This window comes from Xyrauchen texanus, chromosome 33 (assembly GCF_025860055.1).
Source record: "Xyrauchen texanus isolate HMW12.3.18 chromosome 33, RBS_HiC_50CHRs, whole genome shotgun sequence".
In the NCBI taxonomy this organism is placed as follows: domain Eukaryota; kingdom Metazoa; phylum Chordata; class Actinopteri; order Cypriniformes; family Catostomidae; genus Xyrauchen; species Xyrauchen texanus.
This window is the reverse complement of record NC_068308.1, coordinates 37,762,905-37,776,145: the sequence shown is the minus strand read 5'-3', so window position 1 is coordinate 37,776,145 and position 13,241 is coordinate 37,762,905. Positions and strand designations below refer to the sequence as shown.

Genomic DNA, 13,241 nt, shown 5'->3' with positions numbered 1-13,241 from the left:
TATTTACTTTTTTGTGTGTAAAATATGAGGAGTTTTGGGAGTAATATGAGAAACATAAATCTAACACCGCTTTGAAGCAAATCCTTTGACTAATCACAATCAGTATTTCAGAGAGCTGTGAAATAATACATTTTGGGAATAAATAAATAAAAAATCTTCAAAATAACATGTATGAATCATCCATAAGACCAGAAACACTCATTAAAGTCCCTGTGAAGTGCCTTTACGAGTTTAGCAGCGAGCTGAACAGATGTAGGGGGAGGGTACGTTATTGTTCTAGAAATTATTTTATTAAAGTTTGTTGACATCATAATTTTGCCTCTGTCTGTTTAGCCAGAAGAGAGAAACTGTTATATATTTGTTGTAAAATATATTTGGTCAACATTTAAAAGTGCACTAGCATATACTTAATACCTTAAAGCTTGTAGATATGGACTGAAAGCAGCAAAACATAGATTTTGAATGGGGTCTGAACTATTGTGTACATCCTACATTGCAAAATCATTTGTAAAAATTCAATTATGATATTACCTGACAGTTTTCACAACATTGTCCATGTGCACAGACGGCATCCTCCTTCAGTGTGCATGTGCTGGCATTACAGCAGGGATTCTGACACTCCTACAGAGAGACAGACAGTTCGTTTAAGCCAGTGCCCTCTGACTTCTCAACAAAACCTCCAAAACAACCAACCTAGTCTCATAAAATCATATTACTATACCACATTTTTGCAAAAAGGATTTTACGTCGCTGGTTGTATGTATCGCAGCAGTTTCCTGGTGATTTAAACACTAGAAGTGCTACAAAAATGGCAGATTATCAGTTCATATTTTTAAATATAATATTTTTACCCTTTTCTCCCAATTTGGAATGCCCAATTCCCACTACCTAGTAGGTCCTCGTGGTGGCGCAGTTACTCACCTCAATCCAGGTGGCGGAGAACAAATCTGAGTTGCCTCCGCTTCTGAGACCGTCATCCGCGCATCTGATCACGTGACTCGCTTTGCATGACACCGCGGAGACTCACAGCATGTGGAGGCTCATGCTACTCTCCGTAACCCATGCACAACTTGCCACATGCCCCATTGAGAGCGAGAACCACTAATCGCGTCCACGAGGAGGTTACCCCATGTGACTCTACCCTCCCTAGCAACCGGGCCAATTTGGTTGCTTAAGAGACATGGCTGGAGTCACTCAGCACACCCTGGATTCAAGCTCGCGACTCCTGGGGTGTTAGTCAGCGTCAATACTTGCTGAGCTATCCAGGCCGCTAGTTCATAAACACTATCTTATGACATCTAAACTCTTTTACAGAGTCTTGAACATGAAGGTAAATTAAAACAGAACTTTCATTTGTTCCTTTAAAAACCTAATTTATTTCCCACACCCTGTTAGAAATGTGGAAATGCATGCTACATACATTTAAAATGAATAGTGTTGATGGATTTGTTCGTACTCATACAGTCACACAACATTGTTATTGTCTTTGTAATATGTACTGCACTGCCAGCAACATTTCAACAAAGATATCAATGAACAGATTTTAACCCCCAAGTAATACCTAAAGCGTTCTGACACAAACAACGGCTTTTCTCTGCGGTCCTCTCAAAAGTGAGAGTAATTCTCAATTTTAAAACCGCATCTTTGGCTTTTTCTTACAGCGTGATCGCAGGAAAACACTCAGCTGCAGAAGTTGTTTATTTCCCTTGCCACAGGTTTGGAGGAGCGACTGCTAATGACGCATGACTCTGGAGAGTGTGAAATTTGCAGCGCATATGTGGCGCTTGAGGGAAACCTGTAAATGTCTGAATGAAATATATTTTGAAACCCACAAACATATTGATGTACCTCCAGATCGCCACAATCGCACTGCTCTCCCTCCTCCACGTATCCGTTTCCACATTTCTGTCCTCCGTAGAGTACCTTCACCTCCGGCATGTTGAACAAACACATACCTACGCCTTTCTCCAAACTCGCTGCAAGATCCTTCTTACTGCACGTACTGAAGACCGTCGGGAAGGGGTACCTGAAACAATACATGAACAGATTTAATTAACAGTTCACCCTCATGTCGTTCTCAACCCATATGACTTCCTTTCTATTGTAGAACTACGGCGATGACCAGATAACGGCTTAAATTGTGGTCTTTTCCTAACACAAAGCAATCGTATGACTTCGGAAGAATTGGTATACACTACACAAGTCGTGTGGATTACATTTATGGCCCCGTTTACACCTTTCGGGTGAGTGGTCAAAATAAAGCCTCTATTTTGACCACTTGTGTTCAGATTTCCAGTGGAGGGTGTCTGAATTCATGACTACATCACCAGTTAGTGAGTTAGAGTTAAGAGACAGACAGACAGACACGGCCACATTGCGTGTCTGTGTTTGTTCAGCCAGTTCCCGCCTCCTCCTTGTCCACCTTTCGGCAGTGGTGCCGAAATCTGGGAGGGAGGAGGGATGCACTGTCACGGAGTCCTTGCCGCTGCCTTCAGCCAGGGGAGCAGCCGCGGCCATCAGCCTGGGAATGGAGGGGTTGCTGCTGGCCGTCGGCCGAAGAAGGGGAGGAGTGTTTCCATCTGTCTGGGGCCGGAGAACTCACTGCTGTCCTCCGGAGCATTTGAGGACCAGGCGACAGTGCGTCTGGGAGCCAGAGAGCAAGTTTTTCTCTCTCTCTCTTTCTGTGTGTCTCCACTTGCCCTCTCCTAACGCCTCCCCTCGTCTCTCCCCCAGGTTCACAGGAGGCGGAGTGGACCGCCAGCTGACAGAACGGCCGGAAGGGCAGCGTCTCCCTCCAGAGATGTGGGGGGGGGGGTTGGTCAGACCAGTGGTGCCCCGGCTTGAATCAAGTGGGGGAGGAGTGTGATGAGGAGGAGGGCGTGGCCGGTTCCGGTGCACGGGTGGCGCTGAATCAGCGGGAGCTGAGCTTCTGATGTGTGTGTGCTTGTCCCTGCATGTTGATATCAGACGCACAAGTTTTGTGAATGTATACAGCATCGGTGGCACAATTTTATACCTAACATTTTTAGTCCAACAGCATTAATTCTCTTTCACTATCACTGTATGAAAAAGAGTCAAGTCATTTTATTTGGATAATGGCATTGACATTCAACATGTGCACAAACGAATGGACCAATCAGGCAGTGGAACTCATGCCAAGGAAATGACATAATCCTGTAAGTGCTGACTGGTACAAGGACCAATGAAATGGGTCCCAGGGGAAAGAAGCATAAGAGATAAGAGATATTTATGAGTGTTGGGCCTGTAAGAAATCACACTGACATAGTATTTTCCTTCGACAGATTCTCTGAGCTGTAATTAGAGCAGCAGGAAATATGTGCGTGCATGTGTGAGAGTGGGTCAGCCTTTTGTGATCCATCAAAGCAAGTTTCTAAAAGGCTGGTATGCATTTATTACAGATGTTTGCTAATAGAGTTTGTTCAAAAACCTAACCCTTAAATACGAGCAACAATAATTAAGTTTACCTAGGCAAGACAATTATTATACATTTTCTAAGAAAAACTACTAACAGGTTATAGGTTCAATTAAAATGAAGCTCAATCAACAGTATTTTTAACATTATGCTAAATACCACAAAAATAGTTTCTTATCGTGGTTATCAGGCATCCCAACCTGCAAAAAGTCATTTCAGGGAGGTATCCCGGACCCCCCCTAAAAGATATAAAAGCATAATATATAATTTCTTTAGGCTATAGGCCTATGCAATTATTTGTTAATTATGTAGATTACTTTCAATATAAACTGCTTATACTATTTATGTAAACTGCTTTTATTTATATTCCATTGCAACTTTAAACAGGTCTAAGGAGTTTATTGTTTTCATGTAGCCTAGGTAACTAGCCGGCCTGAATAATATGCACATGAAATGAAACTTGTTTAACTCACCTCAACATGTCTTTTACAATCATTTAACCCTCCATGGGCAATGCTGAAGTCACTGTTACAAACTGTACAGCGTGCAAGACTGTCATTATGTTTCACTCTTATTAGACAGGGGTACACTTTCGTGTAGTCTGGCGTAAAATGTGTCTTATATTTTCGCTTTTTGGGGCACTCTTCCTCTGCCATGGCACTCCTGTGTCTAGATACACTGAACTGATTAATTATCTTCGGGAGAAGAGATAAAAGCCCGCCCACACTGACAATTGATTGGTTGACTTACCGAAACAGGCCAATCAGGATGCTCTCTGTCTTACATGCACTTCTTGATGCACACACACACGCAAGGTCTCTCGCTCTCTCCCTCTCTGCCGTGCGCGCTACACGGTTTGGAGCACAGTCTAACCGCTCTTGCTCGCTCGCTCTTGATTCCGGGAGATTTTAACTAATTTGTGGGCATCAGGGAGCCGCTATCAATACGCGGGAGACTCCCGGAACTTCCGGGAGACTTGGGATGTCTGGGTTATAGGCATTTACAGTGGAAATGAATGGGGACAGTCCATAAACATTAAAGGGGTCATGACATGAAGAATCAAAATGTCCTTGATCTTTTTAGATATATGAGGTCATTGCACTAAAAAAACAAACTGTACCTTTCAGAACTCAAAACCTCATCCTCACTGCAAAAAGAGCATTTGTTCTCCACATTCTGATGTCACACTGTGGTAGACATTTGCATCTGACAGCCTCCACAAAAACACAACGCCTACTAAACCTTATCACGCCCAGTAGCGGTGAGCAGCGAGATGGCAAGAGGGAGCGGGTAAGACAAGAGCAGACAGCCAATCACATAAGAGTGGGCGTTTATTGTCTTAAAGGAGAAGCAGCACCAAAACCAAGGCGTTTCTTCCAGAGGGACAGAATGAGGGTGGAACATTATTATGTTTTACTTTTATATGTTTTTATGGTTTATTATTATATGATTGTTTTTTGTGTGCAAAATACTTTACTAATATTAGAAGTGAACCTCAAGGAAAATAATAATAAAAAAATAACTTAAAAAAGGCATGTAATGACCACTTTAAACGATGCAATGTTTCAAAATATATATAGGCGTAAACATTATACATGTTAACATGTTTAGTGTGATAACATCACATACTACCCTTACCTGGTAAATGGCTGATTTAATCTCATTAAATTAATCTCAACACATAAAATGTTTGTGTCTTTTGGCTACACTTTTGAAACTGTATGTATTTGAATGATAATGGACTGGTCACATTCACTTTCATTGTAAATGCTGTAAGTGCGATTTTTGCAGTTTTATTTTTTTAATTAATAATAATTCCTTACATTTATACAGTGCTTTTCTAGGCACTCAAAGTGCTTTACATAGCATAGGGGGAATCTCCTCAACCGCCACCTGTGTGCAGCATCCACCTGGATGATGCAACGGCAGCCATAGTGCGCCAGAACGCCCACCACACTCCAGCTATTGGTGGGGAGGAGAGAGAGTAGAGTGATGTAGCCAATTTAGGGATGGAGATTAATACAAGGCCATGATAGATAGGGGCCAATGGGGGGAATTTGGCCAGGACACCAGGGTTACACCCCTACTCTTTACAAGGAGCTGCAGGGTGATATGGCTGCCGGTAAGGGGCGCGTGCGTGCGTGCGTGCGTGCGTGCGTGCGTGCGTGCGTGCGATAAATGGTACATAAACCAGGCGACTGAAATGGTCTCACCTGCTCACATGTGTCTGCAATCACTAAATCTACATAAAATCTTGCTGATCACAGATGGTTCTCATGATTATGAGCATATCAGCTCCGTATCTATGAGGTGCATTTATTCACCATATGATTCTCGATACGAGCAGTCAGTCACAAATGAGGCTTGAATTTTCTGGATGTTGGCTTGTTTGTAAACAGAGATTTCATCATGTCGATGCTGTGGCTCAACATTTTGTTATGCTCCGCAGGGAAGCATTAATATTCCAAGCAGATTTATGGGCCTCACAAGATGAAGAAGTGTTTCTGTGATTTCTGATATTTTAATGAAGAAGCACTCTTTGTTCAGGTCATTTGGAGCAACCCAAGAATCAACAAAAATTAACGTTTTTTTTTTTTTTTTAAACGAATGATTAAGTTGTGTACACTCACGTGTTCAAAGATTTCTCATTTTGCATACCCAAACATGTGAGCGCCACCGTCATTCTTGTCAGAAAATGTACAAATCCAGTTTACATTATCTAACATCGAATACTTTAAGGTTAGTAATCTGATGTGTTCTACACTAACCGCAGTCCGAGCATGCTTTAGTGCTTATGCGTGAACACAAACACAGCCAGAGCTCCTCTACAGACAGATCCACTGCTGAATATCAGTCCTTTAAAAGCTCACAAGCCTGACAAACATTAACATGCTTAAATGGCTAAAGATGTAGTGCAGACTGGAAACTTTAATGTGTTTAGTCAGATGGAAACCAACTGAACGAAAAACGTCTGTTCTTGTTTGTTTTTCGTCTAGGGGTTGAAGATTGCTTGATTGTGATGAGCTTGTATGCGGTATAGATCTTGAATTATTGACATAGTTTGGCATAGAATGGTTTTAATTGGCTTTGATGTGATTGAGAAGTGTGTGTTGAGTTTGCAACGAGACGTCATGCACCGAGAAACATCTGTCATTGCTCTTGTCAAACATCGCACACTGCCTTAGTAACCGCTGTAATCTGTTCAGGTTTCTAGATTTCAAACTACCCACAACTAAGAACTCTCACAGGGCGCATCTGCACAGTCAGCATTAGTAGGTTGAATACAAATAAAGTGGGACACTTTCAGATAATGTACTCACATGCTAGTTTAATATGAACTTTATGCTGTAAAACAAATGTAAATGAAAGATACACATAATGATAGACATTAGGCTTAAGTAACTTTACCTGTATTTATCCTACTAATTGACTGACCTGAACGTGTAACAAGTGTTTAATCAATTACATTATAAATCTTAAGTATTTCAAGGAAAGAGCTGGCCACCATTTACCTCCCAATCTCTCAAATCTGAGGCTTATCTTTTCAGCATGGACCAGAATTCACTTCAGCATCCAACTGGCTTTGCTTTGGTCATTAGTATGCAAAAGACCTGCTGAATATGTTGGACAGGACTGAGTAATGTTAGCCTCGTTCCTGGCACACTTATTAAGACCAGAGGGTAAATGCAACAGTAGAAATCTGGCATCAGCCCCCATGCTCACTGGACCAACTGCACCCGTGGAGATCAGTGCCAGGGTGGCATAAGCCTGGAGCAGGGTACGAGATAAGCAGATGCTTTCTCATGATGCCAAACACAATGATAAGCCACAATGACTCAAGTATGTCCAAGCCCTGAAAGACCTCTTCTGAAAAGAGCTTGGCTCATGGTGCCAACAGGAGCCCACACAATGGAGGGTGCAGTCCCAACAGTGCCATGGGCACAGAGTGGCCATGAGAGGCTGTAGTCAATGAGGGTATGGGCAGGTTCCAAAGACTCTATGGTAACAGAAGAGCAAATATAGCATTGGCGCCATAGAACTTACATGTAAGGCGACACTAACACAATAAACCAAAGCCAACAGATTTTCTGCTCAAACACGATTTTTTAGGAATACACCAATATTGATTCCTGTCTGATACAGATACGATGAGAAGTATTTTCATGTTATGGCCAATAGCTAAAATATAATATATTGCTGTAATCTATTGCTGTTCCTTGTAGTTTGTAGTAGATTGTGGTGGAAACATTTTTATTGGCATATTTTAACCTGATCTCATTTAAAATATGAAAGAATTGTAAGAAAATTCAAGTTTTTTTTTTTTTACATTAAACAGTTTTTAGTACCATTAGACAAACTATAAAAAGGAATCTGATGTTTTTTTTATTTATTATTTTTATGTATAATCTTTTATACGTTAAGCTGAGGTCATTATCCCCCTGAGGCCCAGCAATTCATTTCTGAGTAGGACATTTTTTATTTAAGTTGCTATGTTCTACAGTGGTAAATCTTGGGTTATTATCAGAGGTCTCTTGCGTGACTTTCCTTAAAAAGTAACTCTGACCCCTGGAGTCGTGAGTTTGAATCCAGGGTGTGCTGAGTGACTCCAGACAGGTCTCCTGAGCAACCTAATTGGCCCGGTTGCTAGGGTGGGTAGAGTCACATGGGGTAACCTCCTCGTGGTCCCACTAATGTGGTTCGCTCTCGGTGGGGCGCATGGTGAGTTTTGCGTGGATGCCGCGGATAATAGCATGAAGCCTCCACACATGCTACGTCTCCACGGTAATGCGTCAACAAGCCACGTGATAAGATGCGCGGGTTGACGGTCTCAGACGCGGAGGAAACTGAGATTCGTCCTCTATGCCACTATGCCACCATGAGGACTTAGAACACATTGGGAATTGGGCATTCCAAATTGGGGAGAAAAAAAAGTAACTTGGATGTTATGGTCTAAAATATATTTTACTCATTACTCGAAAAAGTAATCTGATTACGTAACATGCGTTACCCCCCAAAACTGATTGTGGATCCCTTGAATTTTTTGTGAGGTTATTGCCAGACCCTTTTTAATTTGGCCATGTCATTTCATTCTGTACATTTACTGAAGCCACTTATGAAGAATTGAAAATGTCAGATTCAACATAATGTTTGCTGCTCTGAGGAAGAGCTAGTTGCAGGATTTCATCACGTCAAATACAAGCGAACCAGACTTTATCGTAAGTCTAGCAATGTGAGACTAGCTTTCTTAAAACTATCAGTATGAAGGAGCTGTTCAGGCTTGAGGCTCATTTCTCACCGTTCATTTCTTTATTAATGCAATTATATAGATGTGATGCTCCTAAACGAGCACCTGCTGTGATGTTCCATTAATTAAAGCTTTGATCTAGTAAGGTGCTTTCTCATGAGACACAGAATAATGTGCTGTAATGGACATTAATCTCTATATTCTCTGTAGCAGATTCTCATTTGAATAAGATGCTTAAGGCAGGTGAAGAAAATCCACAAATACGTTTATTTTTTCTCAATTTCTCTTCATCTCTTCCCCCTCTGCTAGATGAGATCTGTTTTTCTCGACTGGCCTCCAGGTCCCTGTCTTCCCCTTCATGAAACCTTTTTATGAGCACATAATCGAGTGTCGTGTTACAGGGTTTTTCGAGGGCAGCTCAGGCCAGACACCCAGCTAAAACTCCCTGGGAGTCTCAATGGTTTGAACCTTTCAGTTGAAAGAGATGATCTGATGTAGACCAGAGAATGCTGGGATTTAGCTGCCCTGTGTGCGACCAACTGTCTCCAGAGAAAAAGGAAAGACGGTGTGGAAATGTGTGATTTATTTCCCTGATTATTCAAGACAACTATTCTTACAGCAAACTTAAAGGTGCTTTCTATGTTTGAATACTACGCACAAAAATGTCCACATTACTTTCACTCCGAAAGTGAATTTAAAATATACAGCATTTAAAAAGTAAACATTGTCATAAAATAACTGCACAAAAAAAAAAGAATGAAATATATGTTAGAGCCATGGCGCAGTGGTTACGAATATGGGAGGCACAGGTTCGAGTTCGGCCTTTGTAATATAATTTGGCCTGTAAATTCTGATTGGATGAGCCAAATATGAAGCTGTTGTAGCATGGCAACAAATGTTGATTAAAATGTTATTTGAAGTTGCTATGGATCGATATCTTTTTTCAGATATGTATGTTGTTTTTTGGTTTGACAGCTAGAATGAAACATATTCAAGGCTACATACAAAGAAATTGCTCAATAAACTTCGCCATTTCTGTTCGTTCAATTTGCAGAGTTACGCCAGTTTCATACACTAACCTGAAAACTCATCTCGTTCTTAAAGTACAAAAAAAATTATTTTTGTATCTTTTTATTCAGGGGGGGATTGTTTCTCTTCCAATCGTTGACGATACCTGAACTATCAGCAGGGTTGGGAGGGTTACTTTTGAAAAGTATTCCATTACAGATTACAGAATATGTGCTGTAAAATGTAATTTGTAACGTATTCCGTTAGAATACTCAAGGTCAGTAACGTATTCTAAATACTTTGGATTACTTCTTCAGCACTGGTAGATTTTTTCACTTGTTTTGACTATACAATCTCTGCCAGTACAGTAAGACAAAATACACATGTTAAAAATACATTCTCTGAAAAACCCAAATATCTTACGCAGTGTTGTTCCTAAAACAAGTTAAATAGATCTTGTTTTAAGGATTTTTAGATATTTTTACAGGAAAACAATACAACAATTATCATCAAAAATAAGATTTTTGCCCTAATATATTTTATGCATTTGGCAGATGCTTTTATCCAAAGTGACTTACAGTGCACTTATTACAGGGACAATCCCCCCCGGAGCAACCTGGAGTTAAGTGCCCTGCTCAAGGACACAATGGTGGTGGCTGTGGGGATCGAACCAACGACCTTCTGATTACCAGTTTACCAGTTATGTGCTTTAGACCACTACACCACCACCACTCCACTCTAATATCAAACATCTTACTAGAAAAAAGAAATTATGAAAATTTCTTGATTAAGAAATATGATCGTGTCTGGTAACATGTGCTTGTAAAATGGCTAGAAATAGCATTTTAGCTTAGCGTAAAGCTAACAATTTACACAAAGTTTATTTCTATTTCTTCTGCTCCAAACTTACTTCAAATGTACTTCTCTGTCTGCTCGTATGAATGTAATGCATCGTAAGAAAGTGTTTCACCGCTGTTCAAATGCACTTTGGATCGCATCATTTATATGTATAAATGTTTTCCATCTGAAAAGACTAAATATTAAATTAAACAAATGACAATACAATGCAAAGTAATCTCTTCAGTAATCAAAATACTTTTTGAATGTAACTGTATTCTAAATACCAATTATTCAAATTGTAACTGTAGTGGAATACAGTTACTTATATTCTGTATTTTAAATACGTAATCCTGTTACATGTATTCCGTTACTCCCCAATCCTGACTATCAGTATCGGCCGACACCGATCCGGATCCGATACAATGTTGTTTATTTCTTAATGACTTTAGAGCATCTATAATTCACTGTGTGGAACTGATTGGGAGTACTCTTTGTATAAAGAAACTAAAACCTCTAACAATATATTATTTCACTATGAAATAGGAAAACAAAAAACAATTACATAAGAGCATGTGCAAACTTTATGTTTAACTAGTCTGCAGGATGCAGCAGCAAAAATAACAGTAATCCCATTGAAGGTCTTCAGTAGAAAAGAAGCCAGTTCTCTTTGCACATTTAACTTGTATCTGGACTTGGAAATGGTTTCAGATCGATCGATCGATATCTTTCTCTGTCTCTCTCTCTCTCTGTGTCTCTCTCTGTGTGTCTCTCTCTCTGTGTCTCTCTGTGTGTCTCTCTCTCTCTGTGTCTCTCTCTGTGTCTCTCTCTCTCTGTGTCTCTCTCTCTCTGTGAGTTGCTGGCTGGGAGTTGGTGAAAGTGGTGATGAGAGCTGCTTTGTGAGTGCTGAGAGTTTCTAAATCTAGCTTTTTCCTATTTACTTTTTCCTTTCTTTCAAGAAAATACATGGTTTAGAAAGCAAATGGTAAAACAGTCATATATTGGTGATTGTGTGGCAGAATGGCATCTCTTGATGAGACCCGCCATTATCACTCCGTAATGGTTTCAGGTGTGTTCCTGAGGATAATGCCAGAGTGGAGGATGTGTTAATTGCAGTTGGGGATCAGATTGGTCATGAGAACATTGTATCTGCATCACGCATGAATCAGGCTGTCGTTGCTTTCTCCGCTGTATACATCGACAACGAAGGTAACAATTTCAAATGTCCCACCTTTCGTATCCAATGACATTTTGCAACATGAGTTAGCGCGTTTTCGGAAAGTTGTCAGTCCCTTTAAAACTGTTGCGCTTGGATGTAAACATCCGGCTCTGATGCATGTTGCGTCTTTTAGACGGTATGTGTACATGGTGCTAGAATCGCCTGAGAATGAACTGGATATACATTTCGTGTGAAACATGAGGGAAGATTATATATGGTGTATGCAACTACTGGCAGCATAAGATGTTTCGAGTGTGGAGACGTCGGACACAAGCGTCTTACGTGTCCATATAAGAAAACGCGGTAGGATCGGAGGATGAGGTCCTAAGAGTTGCTGTGTTATCGGATGTTGACACTGCAAATGATGATGCTGTAGCTCGTGTGACCCCTAAGATTAGCGCAACTGATTTAATTTCTGATGTTAATACCGATGAAGAAGTAGCTAGTACTAGTGGTACTAAACAGTTGGAAAGTGCAAATGATGGAATTGAAGAAAAATCATATGTCGAGATGGATGTGGAGGAGGAGCAGTCTGATGATACTCAGTCACAAGTTTCTATGTGTGAAAATGATGGTAATTCACAGGGAGTTTGTGTTTAGCATGTCTCAGGCAGTTTCTTCGGGAGACTTCAACAAAGATTCTTGGTATAGTCTGGAACAAATTAATAGTTTGCTGGATGAAACGTAGGGAAAATAAATTAACATGAATGACTTTCTCGGAGTTGAGGAACTTGGTGAGAAGATGCGTTTTCGGCTGAAGAAGCATCTTACCACTATAAGAAAGAGTAAAGCAATGAATAGGAGAAAAAGCAAATCAAAAGGTAGCAAATACACTGTGTCTTTACTTTGCTTTCCTATAATTTATTATTCTGTATTTCTCATCTTAATTTTGTGTATGAAGGTGTATTTTAAGGATAGGCTCTTTAAATATTAATGTGGGAGGGATAGTGTAAAGCATGTTATAGTCTATGAAACAATTGATCAAAAAAAGCTTTATAGTATCTTTCTCCAAGAAACTCATAGTGATTTAATGAATGAAGCTGAGTGGAATTTGTGGTGGAAAGGACACAAAATACTCAGTCATGGTACAAATTTAAGTAGAAGTGTAGGCATCTTTTTCTCTTCAACCATAAGGGTGGGTATTATAAGTACAGAGGAACCAGTGAAGGGTCGTTTGTTGGTTGTTAAAGCTCAAAAGCTCAGGAATGCTTGTTTTCCTGATAAATTTTTATGCACCAACAGTGGGACAGGAATGGCTAATTTCTTTAAATATACTTAATGAGAGTCTTAAAAAGTGTTCTAGTGAAGGATGTGTTGTCATTGGTGGAGACTGGAATTGCACTATAAATTTTACAATAGACCGTAATACTGAGGAACCTCATATACAGTCCTCAAGTGCATTGTCAAAACTCATAAAAGAATCCAGTTCTTGGATATGTGGAGAATTAAACACCATAATGATAGATGGTATACATGGATTAAGGCTTTTAATAATAGAG

At 40.2% G+C, this 13,241-nt stretch overlaps 1 protein-coding gene across 1 annotated transcript in view; it reads right to left on the bottom strand.

Moving 5' to 3' along the window:
* LOC127626889 (disintegrin and metalloproteinase domain-containing protein 12-like) overlaps positions 1 to 13,241 on the bottom strand; it is a 143,932-nt gene that overhangs the window by 26,389 nt on the left and 104,302 nt on the right. The window contains exons 12-13 of the mRNA XM_052102993.1: positions 1,849 to 2,026; positions 532 to 621 (exon numbers count right to left, since the gene is read on the bottom strand). Of these exons, the coding sequence (XP_051958953.1) occupies positions 532 to 621; positions 1,849 to 2,026 (268 nt within the window). The remainder of the gene's footprint in view (positions 1 to 531; positions 622 to 1,848; positions 2,027 to 13,241) is intronic.